General features: G+C 39.4%; 1 protein-coding gene across 2 annotated transcripts in view; it reads right to left on the minus strand.

Moving 5' to 3' along the window:
• Positions 1-15187, minus strand: part of Rprd1a (regulation of nuclear pre-mRNA domain containing 1A) — a 41473-nt gene that overhangs the window by 9696 nt on the left and 16590 nt on the right. Inside the window, exons 2-7 of one of the 2 annotated variants that reach the window (XM_028774817.1) lie at positions 10400-10529; positions 9089-9195; positions 8913-9010; positions 8101-8227; positions 7817-7994; positions 6413-6653 (exon numbers count right to left, since the gene is read on the minus strand). In XM_028774817.1, the coding sequence (XP_028630650.1) occupies positions 6467-6653; positions 7817-7994; positions 8101-8227; positions 8913-9010; positions 9089-9195; positions 10400-10529 (827 nt within the window). In that variant the 3' untranslated portion in view covers positions 6413-6466. Of the gene's footprint in view, positions 1-6412; positions 6654-7816; positions 7995-8100; positions 8228-8912; positions 9011-9088; positions 9196-10399; positions 10530-15187 lie in introns of those variants that run through there. The other variant, XM_028774816.1, reaches the window with a different exon arrangement.

A 15187-nucleotide genomic window follows, 5' to 3' on the forward strand; every position in this document is an offset into this window, starting at 1 on the left:
CCCATGCATCCATCCATCCATGCATCCATCATCCATCCATCCATCCATCCATCCATCCATCCATCCAGAGAAAGGGACATGCTTGTATCAGGACACAAATATAGCGGCCATGGAACAAGCTGATGGAGTAAGAGCTGACTCCACATGGGTTCTGGGGATGAAACTCAGGTCAGACTTGGCAGCAAAGTGCCTTTACCTGCTGAGCCATCTTGCTAGTCTGCCAATACTTTGTTTTATACACGTTTTAAAATATTTTTTTTAATATATTGTGCCCACACACTTGTAAAGATTAGAGGACAGCTTGCAGCAATCAGTTCTCTCCTTCCAGCATGTTGGTCCCAAGGACAGAACTCAGGTCATCAGGCTTGGCAGCAGTGCCTTTACCCACTAAGCCATCTTGCCAGTTCCTTTTAAACATTTTTACAACTGTATCCTGTTTGAAGATAAGTACCACCATAATACATTAACCTTAAAACTACAAATCCAACCACATCTCACTTTGCTGTACCATACCCCATTCTTAGGTCACAGCCACAATGTCTTTGCTGCTGTTGCTTATTATTGTTTCTTTCTTGCCTTGCCTAGAATTCCTAACTACTCCTTTAATCCCCCTGCTCTCCCTCCCCCCCCAAAAAACAAAGAGATTTCCTCATACATAGCACATATATAGCATGTGTCTTACGATGGACAGTGACTAGTTAGGGATTTCCCATAATTACTCTATTGTGACCATTTTCCCACCACACACAACCCTACTCCACCAGCTCTTGTAGTACTGAGATAGCAGTGGACTGATCTCAGAGCATGCATATATGCTAGACAAGTACTCTACCACTAAGCTACAAACAGCTCAGTGTTCAAATAATTGCTGCCAGAGGAGGCATATATTCTTCAGTATAAGGGTAATAGGGATGAATGTGATCAAAATAATTGTATAAACGTTTGAAATTATTATAATAAACATGAAAAAAAATTTTCAGGGTCAGTGCCTAGAAGAAAAAAAAATGTCATAAATTACTTATGCCACAGAAAGGATTTATTCACTGGAATGTGTGAATATTCTCTAAAAACTAGAAATGAAAGATTCATCATATATTTTACAAACTTACTTTGCTTACTTAAATTACCCCTAAGATTTTCTTTCTTCCTCAGAGGCCATAACTTTGTCTATAACCATGTACTTTAAAATGTTGATTTCCCTAATACTTCAATCCATGGATTAGGTAAAGCGGTACATGGAAGAGAGAAGCAGATTGATCTCTGAATTCAAGGAGGGTTGCATACATAGTGAGTTCCAGGATAGCCAGGGCTCTGTAGAGAATCCCTTTAGGGAGGGGAGAGGAGAGGGTGGGAGAGGAGAGAATAATGCTTTAAGTAACTGCACTGTTAGCAATCAATAGTCTAAGGAATTAGCAAACTAAGCAAGAGGCACATATTCACATTTGTAGAAAATGCACAAGAGCTAGTTAAACAGTATTTTACATTTATGCTAAACAGGTCTGACATTGCTCTAGTCTTTGCTAAGCCCTGCAGGCCTGAATATTTTAAGAGTCATTGTAGACATTCATAATCCTTGCTAACTTACTTCACCATGTTTAAATGGAAAGCCTGTATTTCCTGTGGCTTCCCAAAGCAAGATAAAATTGTAAAGGCCATGACAATAGTAGGCATACTGTTTGGACAATAGTCACCATACATTGGGAAAATCCACTGCCAGTCAGCTTTAGGTGAGTCTAGAAAACCAAAGTCTTGACTTCTGATTCCCTCTTCACTCACCCTAAGCAAAAGTTTGCAAACTAGCTAAGCACCTGTGATAGTACATCCTTTTCTTCAACAAACACCTAAAATAAACTGACAAAATCTACATTCATAATGAATGTGGGCATAGTGGAAAATGCCTGTAATTCCAGCACTTGGAAGTCTGAGGCAGGTTTCAGGCCAGTCTGTATACAGACTTAATAATCTTAATAATGAACAGCAAAAAAAAGAGGACAATAATGAGATAACCACTAAAAACAGTAGACAAGCAAAGAAGAGTAAAGCTTTCTAAAAGAATAAAGCAAGCAAAACCCAGCATATATATGACAGACTATAGAGGAAAAAAACCTTTCAGAAATGGTTAAAACAGTAGAAAAGATGAGCAATATAGAGTAGCAGTTGAGAATTCAGTGTATGTAATAAGAATTTAATGAGAAGCTCTAAGTAATTCAGAAGCAAAACCAAAATTCAACAAAGGTCTTTCAGCAAAAGGAACAGGTCTCCAAAACCAATGAGAGACCAACATCTTGGTGCATGCACGAAAAAATGCAACCCTCTAATGCAGAGGAGGAAAGGGTTGCTCAGCAACACCACTATTTACTGAAGACAATGTTGACACAGTCAACTAGAATAACCTTTCTTCCCTTTTCTTTCTTGTTGAGACAGGATCTTACCATAGGCTATCCTAGAACTCACCATGAAAACCAGGCTGGCCTCAAACTCAAGAGATCCGCCTGCCTTTGTCTCCCAAATGGTAGGATTAAAGGTGTGTGCCTCTATGCCTGGCCAGAATAACTTTTCAAGCCAGTCAACAAAATTTTGAAAACTACTAAAAAACACCAATGAAAGGACTAAATTATTTTAGACAGAGGCTATAGAATGGATGGACCTAGAAGTTGTAACGCAAATTAGACAAATATTTCATTATTCTAGTAGTCAAGGTTACCGACAATGGAACTGGTAGCTAAGTAAAGGTGAAGCATGGAAAACTGTTGTTTCCTGGTGGAAGAGCTTTTTATTTTTAGAGTTCTAGAAGCAGAACATACAACAGTGGAATGAACTTTAACACTCCCAGAAAGGGAGGCTTTGTAAGCATGAGGAAGTGGATTCCCTTCCCAGAACCCAAAAAAAATAATCTGAGTGTGGAGAGGCTCACTTGTAATCCCAGCCTGGGGAATTTAGTAAGAGACAGGGAGATCTCTGAGGCTCATCAGCCAACCAGCCTAGCCTACTTGGCAAATATAAAGCTAATAAGAGACCCTGTCTCAAAACACCAGATCAATGGTGCTTGGGAAACAGTAGCTGATGTTGTCCTATGTATACATACATAAAAACTGTGTATCTCAAAGAAAAACAAAAACAAAAACTGTGTGTATCTCCTGTTGGCTTATTTTTTTTCCTCCTAAGAACATAAAACTATCACAAATAAGCAAAGTTTTAACAGAGCAGTACTGTCCCAACACCAAGAAGATGAATGTAAAAGATATCCCAAAATGATATTTAAGCCAACAGTTTTCAAAAGAAACTGAAAGAAACAAAATAGGTAGTTATATACTATTTTACAAAACAGAATATCACTTGGCTACTAAAGTTACACTAGTAATCAAGAAAGAGTAGATAGCAGAGCTTGCTTCTCACAGGCAAAGTTTAAGGTGCCATCCTCAAAAAAGGGCATGGTGTGATAGTTATATGGAAATGTTTACAGTAAATGTGCAAAGTAAGACAATACACAAAACGGTTGTAGGTATAACAGTATCATCATTCAAATCTTGTTAAAAGTTAAGGAATAATAGAATTGTAGATAGCATCTATGCCTTTAGCAATGGGTGTAAAACTATAATGATCACACACTACCTTTACAGAGTTAACAAAACTTCAGCTCAGGTAGGCATGGTGGTGCACACTTGTAAGCAACAGGGAGGCTGCACTAGGCTTCAGATCAGAACAAAATTATCCAAAACTTCATTGCTAACACTCGCAGCTCAGACTACTGCCAGCATACTAACTGTTAGATGAAGTTCTGTAAGGACTCAGCCTGCTCCACCTTCCCCTCTAGTTTACTCAGCAACCAGAGTACAGCCAGTATCACTGATCCTTCCTACATCTGAACTTTTGTAACCATCTCCTCACGAACATTCAAGTGCCTTCCTCATTGCAGTTCCTGCCTCCTCTCAATTTCATGCCACTTGTAAGAGCCCTTAGCTGGTGTTGGCTCTAAGTGCTCTCTCTCTCCCTCTGCGGGCTGCATACCTGCTCATCTGTATGTGCTCTCCATCCCACGGAAGGGACAGTTCCAGCTCAGGGATTCAGATGCATTTGGCACTGTGCCCTTTTCAGCACAGTGCCCAGCATGATTCACTCTACAAGTCACAGACCACTCAGGTGTTCCTCTTTTACCAAGGGGAAAGGACAAAACAGGAACACTTTCACAATGTAAACAGTGGCCATTTTCACCTTTGTTCAAATTACTGAGCCAAACTTGTAGCCACTATATGCCCTGAACTAAGGTCTTTCTAGTAAGCAGGCCTCTTCCCAGCCTCTCTCCACAGTGTCAGTCATCCTCAGTCACCCTGGTGCACAAATTTTACTACAGCAAACTAAGCTAGCAAGAGGTAAAGAAATCACATTTTATATGCTTATTTCAATGTACTGCTATTAATTCTTATTATATCTACCTTATAAATTAAACTTTACCTTGGGTATATCAGGAAAAAATGACCCATAACATGATAAAAGAAAAGCACTCTCAATTAAAATGCAAAGTATGAAAATAATGAAAAGAAATAAAACTTTACACAAACAATAACCATGATTATTGAAATGACAAACATGAACAATATTAGAAAGCAACCAAAGTCACAACTTACAAAATTAAGTGTAACTTACAAGTCAGTATACACATACAGGAATTAGGCTTGGCAGACTGGCATTTCAAAACACTAGTGAAGAAAATTAATTAATTTTGAGTTTTAGAAAAGAAGGATGGGCAGAATCTTACTATAATAGAGAAAGCCAGCCTGGCACTTCCTACAAAGATCGAGCTGAATTCAAACTCATGCTCTCCTGCTTCAGTCCTCAGTCTACTAAGATTATGAGACATGAGGTACTATGCCTGGCCTATTAATTACTAATCAGTAAAGGGATAATTATTGCCTTCAATTTGTCATATCTCATATGCAAAACAAATTCCAGTAAATCAGGGGTTCTATTTCTGCCTCTCAGTACTGGAATCACAGGTTCACATTACTTACACATGGGACTTGCTGTTCAAGACTGGCCCTGAACCCACGAGATCCATCTACCTCTGCCTCCTGAGTGCTGGGATTGATTAAAGGAGTCAAGAACTTTATAATAGCATATTTTTTTCCCCTCCAACTGTACCATGGAAGCTGAGCAATCAAGGACCTCACTGATATGGAAGAATTTCTCATCAGTACATTGAATTTCAGTACACTGAATTGGTGGTACATTACTTCCTCTCCAAAAACATCAAATGAAAATGTCACTTTAAATCATCCTACTGTGGCACATACAATCCCAAGGTGGGAAGCTTGAGGTTCCAGACCAAATCAATCAATCTATCATTATCTATCTGATCAAATCAATCAATCCCATTTCAGATCAAATCACTCAATCTGCCTAACCAATCTACCTAGTGTATATAACAAACTAGTGTGTAACAAATTACCTAGTGTGTAAAATTTTCATTGATTTCAAGTGCTTTAATAGTGGCTTCCTCGAGACATTAAACAGTCATTTCGTAAACTGATACTTCCATTTTCAAACAAAGAGTTTCTGGTGACACCAATACATAATCAGCTAACTGAGGACTGTGACGTAAGACATCACAACTTTCAGTCCTTAGCCTCTATGTCAGGGTGATAATACCTTCTAATTCAAAGCATATGTAAATACCAACTCATTGTCACATCTTACAACAAAAATGACAACTACTCAATGACAATTTATAAGGAGTTCTTGCTATTTTAAACTTACTAGTTTATGTAACTAGTATCCTTAAAATATGATTATGAGCTGGGCATGGTGACACACACCTTTAATCTCAGCATTAGGGAGGCAGAGGCAGTCAGAACTAAGGCCAGGCTGCACTATAAAGTGAGTGACAACCAGGACTATACAGAGAAACCAAAAAGATATAAAACAAACAAACAACGTAAAAAAATCTGGTCATAGTTGAGGTGGGTTTTTTCAATATAAAATTCAATCGTGCTGACCACTAAAACTCCCTAGAAGACTTTATTTCAAGCCAGTGATTAGATGGAATTAGAATGATTAGAAAGCTGGAGAAAGACTTCAGATTTTGCAGAAAGGGGGTATACTTCTTTTGGTAAAAACAGGAAGTCAGTATGGTTTTTCAAGTAGAATGCACTGATGCTACAGACTTTGTGTGGGCTCTAAACAATCCAATAGCTCTTGTGAAATGTGGGGGCTACTTTACCTCCCTCTGCCTTACTTCCATGACTATAAAGTGTGGATAATAATGCACCGTGCTGCGTACGGTTGAATGAGGTGATTATGTCAAGTGTCTAGAACAGTACTCCTGAGACATGGTAAATGCTAGTATTACCAGGCTCTGTGTATGACTATTAACTAGGAAATTTGGCTAGAATGCACCAGTAAAAGGGCTGGGGGTGAGGGTGGGGGTAGTGGTGATGTATTTTCTACAGTTACATGTCAAATATAAATTCTATTTTTGAATCGAATGATAGTCAACATCAAAAGTGAGAAAGCAGGTATTAAGTAGAATAATAAAGCTTCGCTCTTCAATTTTCAAAAACATGAGACAATACAGGCTTTGGAGTTTGATGTTTATTTTTAGCTGGAAGAATACGCTAATGATGATGGCATCAATAGAAGATACGCCGTGTCCATATCTGCAATAGAAGCTCAACAGAAGTTAAAGAAACTGTACCAAAAGGCTGAAGACAAACACTGTTGACATACTCACCCTTAGTGCTGCAAACAGTGAAAAAAGTAATGATATATTAAGACTGAATGTCACTACAACATCAAATCAGGTAAGTCAACTACCAAATTCATGTTCTAGGAAACTCTACTGTACCTTTCCAATTTCAACTGGGCAACCTATTCCAGGACAGAGCATAGCATCAATAATTGAGCAAGTTTATGTGAGCCAGAAAGGGAGCAAACTGAAAAAGGACAGTACAGCATTAGGAGCTGAGCATTTGGGGTAGAATAATCAAACAGCTCTCAGAACTGCAACAGCAAGCCAGTACAAACACCACCTATTGAAAACCTAATGAGCCAAGAGCTAAATAATAAAAAATAAACTTCAGAGGCAGTACCATGATACACCTGAAAATTTAGAACAAGCTGTCTATAAATAAAGGGACTCAAACAGAACAGTCTTACATAGTGTTGGAATTATAACAATTCAAGTAAGAACTAGTAAATCCAATGGTCTTTTAAATAAAACCAAACTAGCTCTTCCACACTGACAATGGCTACATTGCTCAAAATACATTATGAGACTGTTTCCTTATTAGCTCCTGAGACCCCAGACTCGTTACCAATAGTAACAACCATCTCATCTATCAACAACCTTCTCTGGAACAGCAAGTGTAAGCCCAAAGAGTTTGCATGTGCAGAAATATATTAAGTGTGAGAATCAAAAGGAAGAGAGAATAATTTGAATACTTAATGACAGACCTAAAAGATGGTGGTATGTGTTAGAATAAGAATTTGATAAATTGAACAATTTATTGCTACTAACACAAGACTTCATTAGAGTTGTTATGTTCTCATTATTTTTGTGCTTGAAGGGTTTAAATTTCTATTACATGGAATTTCATATAAATGATTTTCAAATGTAACAAATTTGCTAACACCAAGATTTCAGGTTTAATCAGGTTGCTGTGGTTCAAGGGCAGGGAAAAATTCTTGACAGCAAGAAAGAGCTTACCTGAGCCACTGGCTAAAACAGTCCATGATGTAAGAACTCTAAGATGCACAAATACATTAAAGTATATTAAAATTAAACTAAATTAATATGCACTAAAGAAGGAAAAGGTTACGCACTTCCAATTTATGCTCTTTCTCTGCAAGGGCTTCCTTTTGACAACGAAGAAAATCTGCTAACATTCGAGTGAGTTGCTTTCTATCATCTATTTCTGCCGCCAGTCTGCCATTATAATCTGCCAGCAGCATACAAGCATCTTCTACCATTTTAGAAAGCCTTTCTCCAGATTCTTTATCTAAGAAAAGCAGAGGGTGACACAATTACTACACAAGAAATGAGGCTGTGCTACTCCCATACCCTGCCTCCCTAACACCACTGTGGATCTCGCTTTCTCTTCTTACCTGTTATTTTCTCAAGCAGGGATACTTCTTGAACTTCAACAGGCAAAGAAGCTATCCTTTGATGGACTGCTGCATCGCCTGAGGCTGCATTTTCTAAATCTTGTAATGCTCTAACAAGGTCGAGAGTCTAAAAGATTACACAACTTCAGAACCAGAAGAAAGAAAGCTCTAACAAACCTCTTTCATATTTCTAATCCTTATGAAGCATTTAGTAGTAAAAAAAAAAAGTCTGCAATATTTAACACTTCTTAAGACAACCCTTTTAAAAATACATTGTTAAACTTATTTTTTCATGTGTTTTGCCTCTGTGTATGTGTCTGTGCAACATAATCGTGCCTGGTGCCACCAGAGGCCAGAAAAAGATGCCAAATGCCCTGGAACTGGAGTTACAGATGTTGTGAGTTACCTAATGGGTGCTGGGACCAAACCAAACCTAGTTCTCAGGCTAAGAGATTAACTGAGGTTAAGAGCAGCAGCACTCTTAACTGACAGCCATCTCTCCCACTCCAAACCCTTTTTCTACATGTTAAGAAACTGGCCAGGTGGTACTACTGCACACCTTTAATCCCAGGACTTGGGAGGCAGAGGTAGGTAGTTCTTTGTGAGTTCAAGGCCAGCCTAGTCTAGATAGTGAATAGCCAGGGCTATACAGAGAAACAGCGTCTCAAAAACTGAAAATTTTACGCACACGCACACACTGCTTTCAAACAAAAGCAATGTGTTAACCAGGAAAGAGAGAGAGATTAATTTAGTGCCTTTCTTATACCCAGAACACTTAAGTCATCAAATCCCAGAGCTGTCTTGGGTTTTACCTGTGGTGGCTCACTTGGGGACCCTAGAGAGGAACAGTTTTCATTCTCATCCACCTTTATTTGCTCATAAGTCCTCTTCCTTGTCTTCTTATCTCCATCTGATTTAAAAGACATGAGATTTTAATGGGATGTTTTCCTGAGAGGATCGCACAAAGAGATCGAGATCCTGTACTTACACAGAGCGTGCTTAAGCTGCTCCAACACATCGTTTTCATAAACAGACCGTTCTTCCCAAATAGATAACACTCTCCCAAGGTGCTTCTTACAACTTTCATCAGTTTCACTAAAAAGAAAAAAAGGAAGGAAGGAAGGAAGGAAGGAAGGAAGGAAGGAAGGAAGGAAGGAAGGAAGGAAGGAAGGAAGGGAGGAAGGAAGGAAGGAAGGGACAGACAGACATTAAAACACTAAGAGTAAAAATGCAGTGAGTACTAGCACAAAGTAATGATTTAAAATGGGGCCACATACTGACTGGCTCCCAGCAAGAGCTCCCAAACACGCTAAGCAGCAGCTCAGGCGGGTGGAACTGCCTTCGCCTCCCTTAAGAACTCAGTAATAAAACTGTACATCAAAATTGTTTTAATTGTCAAAGGCTTTAGGAGTAGACACTAGAGGTTTACAAAGATGATGTTCCCAAGTGAAAGGAGCTAAAGAACAGCTCCAGGTCACTTTTTAAATTTACTGAACCCATCTTTGGCATGGAAATCAAAGGGAGCTTTACAGCACCTCTTGTTCATAAGTGCTATGAACAAGAACATGGTGCTACACAGAGCACTCCGAGAGACTGAGCCCAGTTAGAGAGATGAGGAGTATCTGAGAAGTAAGAGCAAATCTGAAGACTAGCTCTTCATGGGACTTAGGTGATTTTCATTTCCTTCAGCACTACCCAGCCTGGGTTTTGATTTGTCTCACAAGCCTAGGGACCGGAGTCCAATCCCTGGGGCTCACGTTATAGAAAGAATGAATCAACTATAATCTCCAACTGTATGCACATGTGCACACACATACACAAAACAGAAACATTTTAGAGTGCATAAAGTAAAAGATATCCATGTATAAAATTACCTAAAGAAAATATTTTTTTAAAAAAAGTTTATTATTTTAAATAGCCTTTATTTCTAAAGCACTTAAAAATGTTAGAAATACACACACACACACACACACACACACACACACACACACACTAGAAAACTGCAGAAACACTGTGGTATTAAGTCCACCACATCAGATATAAGACGGGGGTCTACAAGCATACATTTTCAGTTCGGTTCCTTCCTCTACTCTCAGTAACGTTCATCCAAGCTGGATATAGCAGGACTTGTGGGCTCTTACAGGTAAGCTGAGATTCAGGCATTCCAAATGCCCCTCCGTGGCAGCTTAACTCCTCACAGAAAGCAAAACCATTACATACTTTATGAAAGCTTTAAACAAACACAATCTGTTTATCTTGCTGATTCTAAACCTTACCTTATGTACAGAAAGTATCCTACCTTGAAACATGCTTGAATGCCTCCACTATTACTGGTGCAAAATCTTTTGTGAACTCTGGTCCCTTCCTTTTGCTGTTCTGAATGACATCATTGGCCAAGTAGAGAAAAGTAAGCTTCCTGTTGGGTTTGGCTAAGAAATTAAAAAAGGGAAAAAAATTAAGATAGTAAAACATCCTCATTTAACTCAGACAAACTGTCTTAGGAAATGAACGGCTCTAGCTTCTCCTAACAAATTCAAGTAACTGCTGCTAACATCTCCAGGGTAGCTACTCAACCACCTCTCAAGGTTGGTCATGTGTGGGGAACAGAGATCTTAAAGGGGTCATCGGTGGACAGAGATGTCTCCTTGCAGGTTTATCATAGCACCTGGGCCACTGGCATCCTTCGTTTCTGATCTCACTATCATTCCCAAGCTAAATATATTTTATATATAAAAATGCTCATACAGGCACAAAGCTACATCTCCATAAGTCTATATGTATTAAGCTTTACAAAAAACTAAATATAGCTATTTAATAAGATGGTGATGAGCATTCTAAACATTGAGTCAGATGTATTCGTAGACTCAAAACCATTAAACTATTGTGAAAAAGCAGAGTACAAAATATAGAACAGGTTGTAAAGACATATCACTCAATTATGTATGTATGTCTTATGCAATAAATATTATTAATCAGTGAGACAAAATGATCAAAGGTTAGATTCTTTTCCTCTTTAGATTTCATGACCTTCCATCATTGAGTCCATCTTGACAAAACAGTCCTGTACTTGCTATAGTCTGTGGTATGCTCATCCTTCTAGGGAAGCCAAAAGATTTCAATAGCTGTGGTCACAGTATGTTTTTACCTGTTAGTGTTGACGCTAAGGTTCAGAAGCAGAGGATATTGTTTAATTTTTATCAAGATATTTCCAGGTTTACAAGTTGAAGAGTACTGAGGACTGGGAATACAGCTCTATAGAAGAACACTTACTTGGTATGCATGAGGGAGACAGACAGACAGAATTGGTTCGATAACCATTAACTAGAGTTCCCAGAAAGAAACTGTCTGCAAAGGAGTGTTATGAAGAGGTTGGAATGTTGCTTATCTTTGACTCCCTTGCTCACCCTTGCCTACCTCTGTGCCAGATCTAATAGCCTGTGACTAACAGAAGGATCCCTTGGAATGTATGAAGAGATCCCCTAGTTTCCAACAATTAAAAAACTAAGAAAAGAAGTCAGGTGTGATGACACATGCCTTTAGTCTCAGAACTCAGGAGACAGAGGCAGGAGGATCTACTTGAGTTCAAAACCAGCCAGCCTGGTCTACAAAGCTAGCTCCAGTACAACCAGGGCTAAACAGAGAAACTGTCTCGAAACCCCCCCCCCATCAAAAAAAAAGGAGATAAGAATGCTATAGCCTACAGCATGGCTCTCCCTGTTTTGCTATAACCTGCTTATCTGATGTACTCACCAAGGTATTTGAAAGGTACTGTGATTTTATAGCTTTCCTTGTTCTGTTACTATAAAAATTCGTGAACTAGGCTAGACATGGAGGCACATCCTTTACTCTCCCCAATCAGTAGGCAGAAACAAGAGGATCTCTGGGAGGTCCAGGCAATCCTTGTCTATATAGTAAGACCCTATCTCAAAAAACAGACCAAGTGTGGTGCTGAGGAGGCAGGCATAACTAGATCTATGGGGCTTGGGTCCAGCTCAGACTGGACAGTCCTAATGCCAAGGTATTATTTTCAATTTTTCCTCTTGTGGAACCAAGATTAAAATGGAGAAACTCTGAGTACTCCCTATAAAGCCAGATGTGATGGTACACACATTTGGGAGGCAGAGGCAGGCCAATCTTTGTGAGTTCAAGGCCAGCCTTTTCTACAAATTGAGTTAGTTCTGGGATAGCTAGGGCTGCTACACAGAGAAACCTGTCTCAGAGCAAGGAAGGGAGTGAGTGAGAGAGAGAGAGGTAGGGAGAGAGGGAAAGAGAGGAGAGAGGAAGAAAGAGAGGGAAAGAAGGAAAAAGAGAGGGACAGTGGGAAGGGTAAGGGAGAATCATAAGAATGCTAGGAGAAAATTGCAAAATTTATTTACAAATACATTTAGACAGTTTTTAACATAATAGCCATTAATACTTTCACACAGGCCTGTAACAGTGGCACCTGGGAGGCAGCTGCAAAAGACTGAGTTCAAAGCCAGCCTAAGATGCAGAGTAAGACCCTGTCTAAATATCTAAAACATAAAACAAAAGTGCTAGGGTTGTGGCTCAGTCGTAGAGTACTTGCCTAGAAAGCATTAAAGACTTGGGGGAATTCCTAACTCCCTAAAGAAACTCTGGAGTGGCAGGATCATCAGCCTTGGCCATGAATCTGACCTAGTTAGTTTCTATGCTTCTGCTGTTCACAAGATTCCCTAAAGATACCTAGTTTCCATATCTTCCATTCAATTTAAACAGTTTTTATGTGATTTTTGCTGTGTGCCAGGGATCATAACTGGAAAAAAAAAAAAAACAAAAAACAAAACCTTTCCTACATCGTTCATGGGTTAAAAATTTTTGCAAGCAACTCACAGGGACAGATTAAAAAACCCAACACTAGCCGGGCAGTGGTGGCGCACGCCTTTAATCCCAGCACTTGAGAGGCAGATACAGGCGGATTTCTGAGTTCGAGACCAGCCTGGTCTACAGAGTGAGTTCCAGGACAGCAGGGCTATACAGAAAAACCCTGTCTCGAAAAACAACAACAACAACAAAAAACTAAAAAAAAAAAAAAAAAAACCTAAAAAAAACCCCCAACACTAACATGCATGTTCCTCCTTCCTTTATTTCCTCTTCATAAGTAATCACACCAACATGAAAGCAAGGAGGAGCATAACAGCCACTGTGCCTTCCTTGTGCTTTGTTATGTTTTCATCAATAAAGTATAAGCCAAGTAAGTGTCACTCACTGTCATGTAGCACTATCACTGTACATCCCACTTTCCTGGGGGACTCATTCGCTGCTCTGGGTTCACAAGTACAAACTCTTTCCCTAGAGCCAGTATATCAACACACACACACACAGACGCTTGTGCACACACGCACGCACACACGCACGCACACACGCACGCACGAGCCACAGAGTAAAAAATCTATTACAAAGAAAGGTTTTCGATAGCCATGCTGATAACCCCACGCTCAAAAGGCTGAGGCAAGCGTACCACAAGTTTAAGCTCAGTGTGTGATGTTATGAGACTTAATCTAAAACAAACAAACAAACAAACAAGAACAAACAAACTATACTGGGTTGCAGTACAGATCAACAGGTAAAGACAACTGCTGACAAGCCTGACTATCTGAGTTTGATCCCCAAGACCCACCTTGTCCATGGACCTCCACAGATGGAATATGCCCAGTAAATAAACATAGTGATGTTTTTTAAAAGCTCTATTAAGCCAAGTGTGGTAGTGTTGACCTATAACCCCAGTTTTTGGGAGACAGAGGCAGGATGATCTAGAACTCAAGACCTGTCCAGTAAGACCAATATGAGCTAGAGAGACCTGTCTCAAAAACAAACAAAAAAACTCAAAAAACAAACAAACAAAAAATCCCCACAATGCAATTTAATTACATTTTCTGAAGGAATGAATTTTGCCAAAGGATTAACTATAAATGATGAAGAGATCATGCCTTTTCTTCCTTCATTAACTCAGGTAATTATTTAGTATTTACCATATTCGTGGGCATTGCATTAGGCACTAGGAATAAAAGACAACTTGCTGTCAGGCAAACACAAACCTACATATATACAGCACACAGGGAAATAAATAAATAAATAAATAAATAAATAAATAAATAAATAAATAAATAAAATGTAGTAACCTTTCAAATAGAAAATACCAAACTATCAAAAGTTTAAGCTTCACTGTTTAAAAAATGGCTTATAGCATTTCTGCAAGTGGATGGTAGGCAGGACACACAAATACACCTGGAAAGCTCAAACAGGAAAGAGCTGTATCTCATGTGGAAACAGTGGTCCTAACCTGGAGGTAGTAAGAAACTTCAGAAGGCAGGGGTCTCGATGGAAGAGGGTCACTGAAGATATTTCCTTAAAAGCTGTATTTGAATCTGGCTGCTCCTCCCCTTCCTCCTCCTGCTTCCTGACACCAGCACTGTCACCTCCAAGTCACCACAACGCTGCTTCTCCACAGTTCCAAAACCAAAGGAGCCAACCAACCAGGGACTGAACCATGAATAAAGAAAAGCCCTCCTCCTTTCTGGTTTTGGTTTATGGGTGCTGATGAGACAAGGTAGTTTTCCTGCCTCCAGTTGACTATCTCAGATAATTGTGTCACAGTAGTTGTTATAACTAAATACTGAGAATACTGCAAAGGGCCAGCCAAGAGGAGGAGGCTCCAAACTGGAGCTGAGAGTTCTCCTTGCCCACCTTAACCACCTCTATCAATTCCTTTGCTTTCTAGAGGGGCAATGTTTACATAGAAGAAAAGGTATTGTCTTCACTGTCATGATGCTCTGCCTCATCCAAGGCCCAAAACAATTGGACAGACAAAACCTATAAAGCCATGAGAAAAAACTTTCCTCCTTAGACATTGTGAATGTGAGGGATTCTGGTGCACTAATAAGCCACTAATGCAGTTTGAGCCCAATGCTATATCCATTTCACACAGTTCTCAGATGATACCGATCTATCAGTTTGAGGCCTTTAAGGCAAGGTCTCACTCAGTATGTAGCCCTAGCTAGCTTAAACAAAGCCCCTATACAGATAAGTTAGACCCAGAACTTGTGCTCATTCTATTCCCTTGTCTCCA

The sequence above is a fragment of the Grammomys surdaster genome, unplaced genomic scaffold, assembly GCF_004785775.1.
Source record: "Grammomys surdaster isolate TR1022 unplaced genomic scaffold, NIH_TR_1.0 243, whole genome shotgun sequence".
NCBI classification, from domain to species: domain Eukaryota; kingdom Metazoa; phylum Chordata; class Mammalia; order Rodentia; family Muridae; genus Grammomys; species Grammomys surdaster.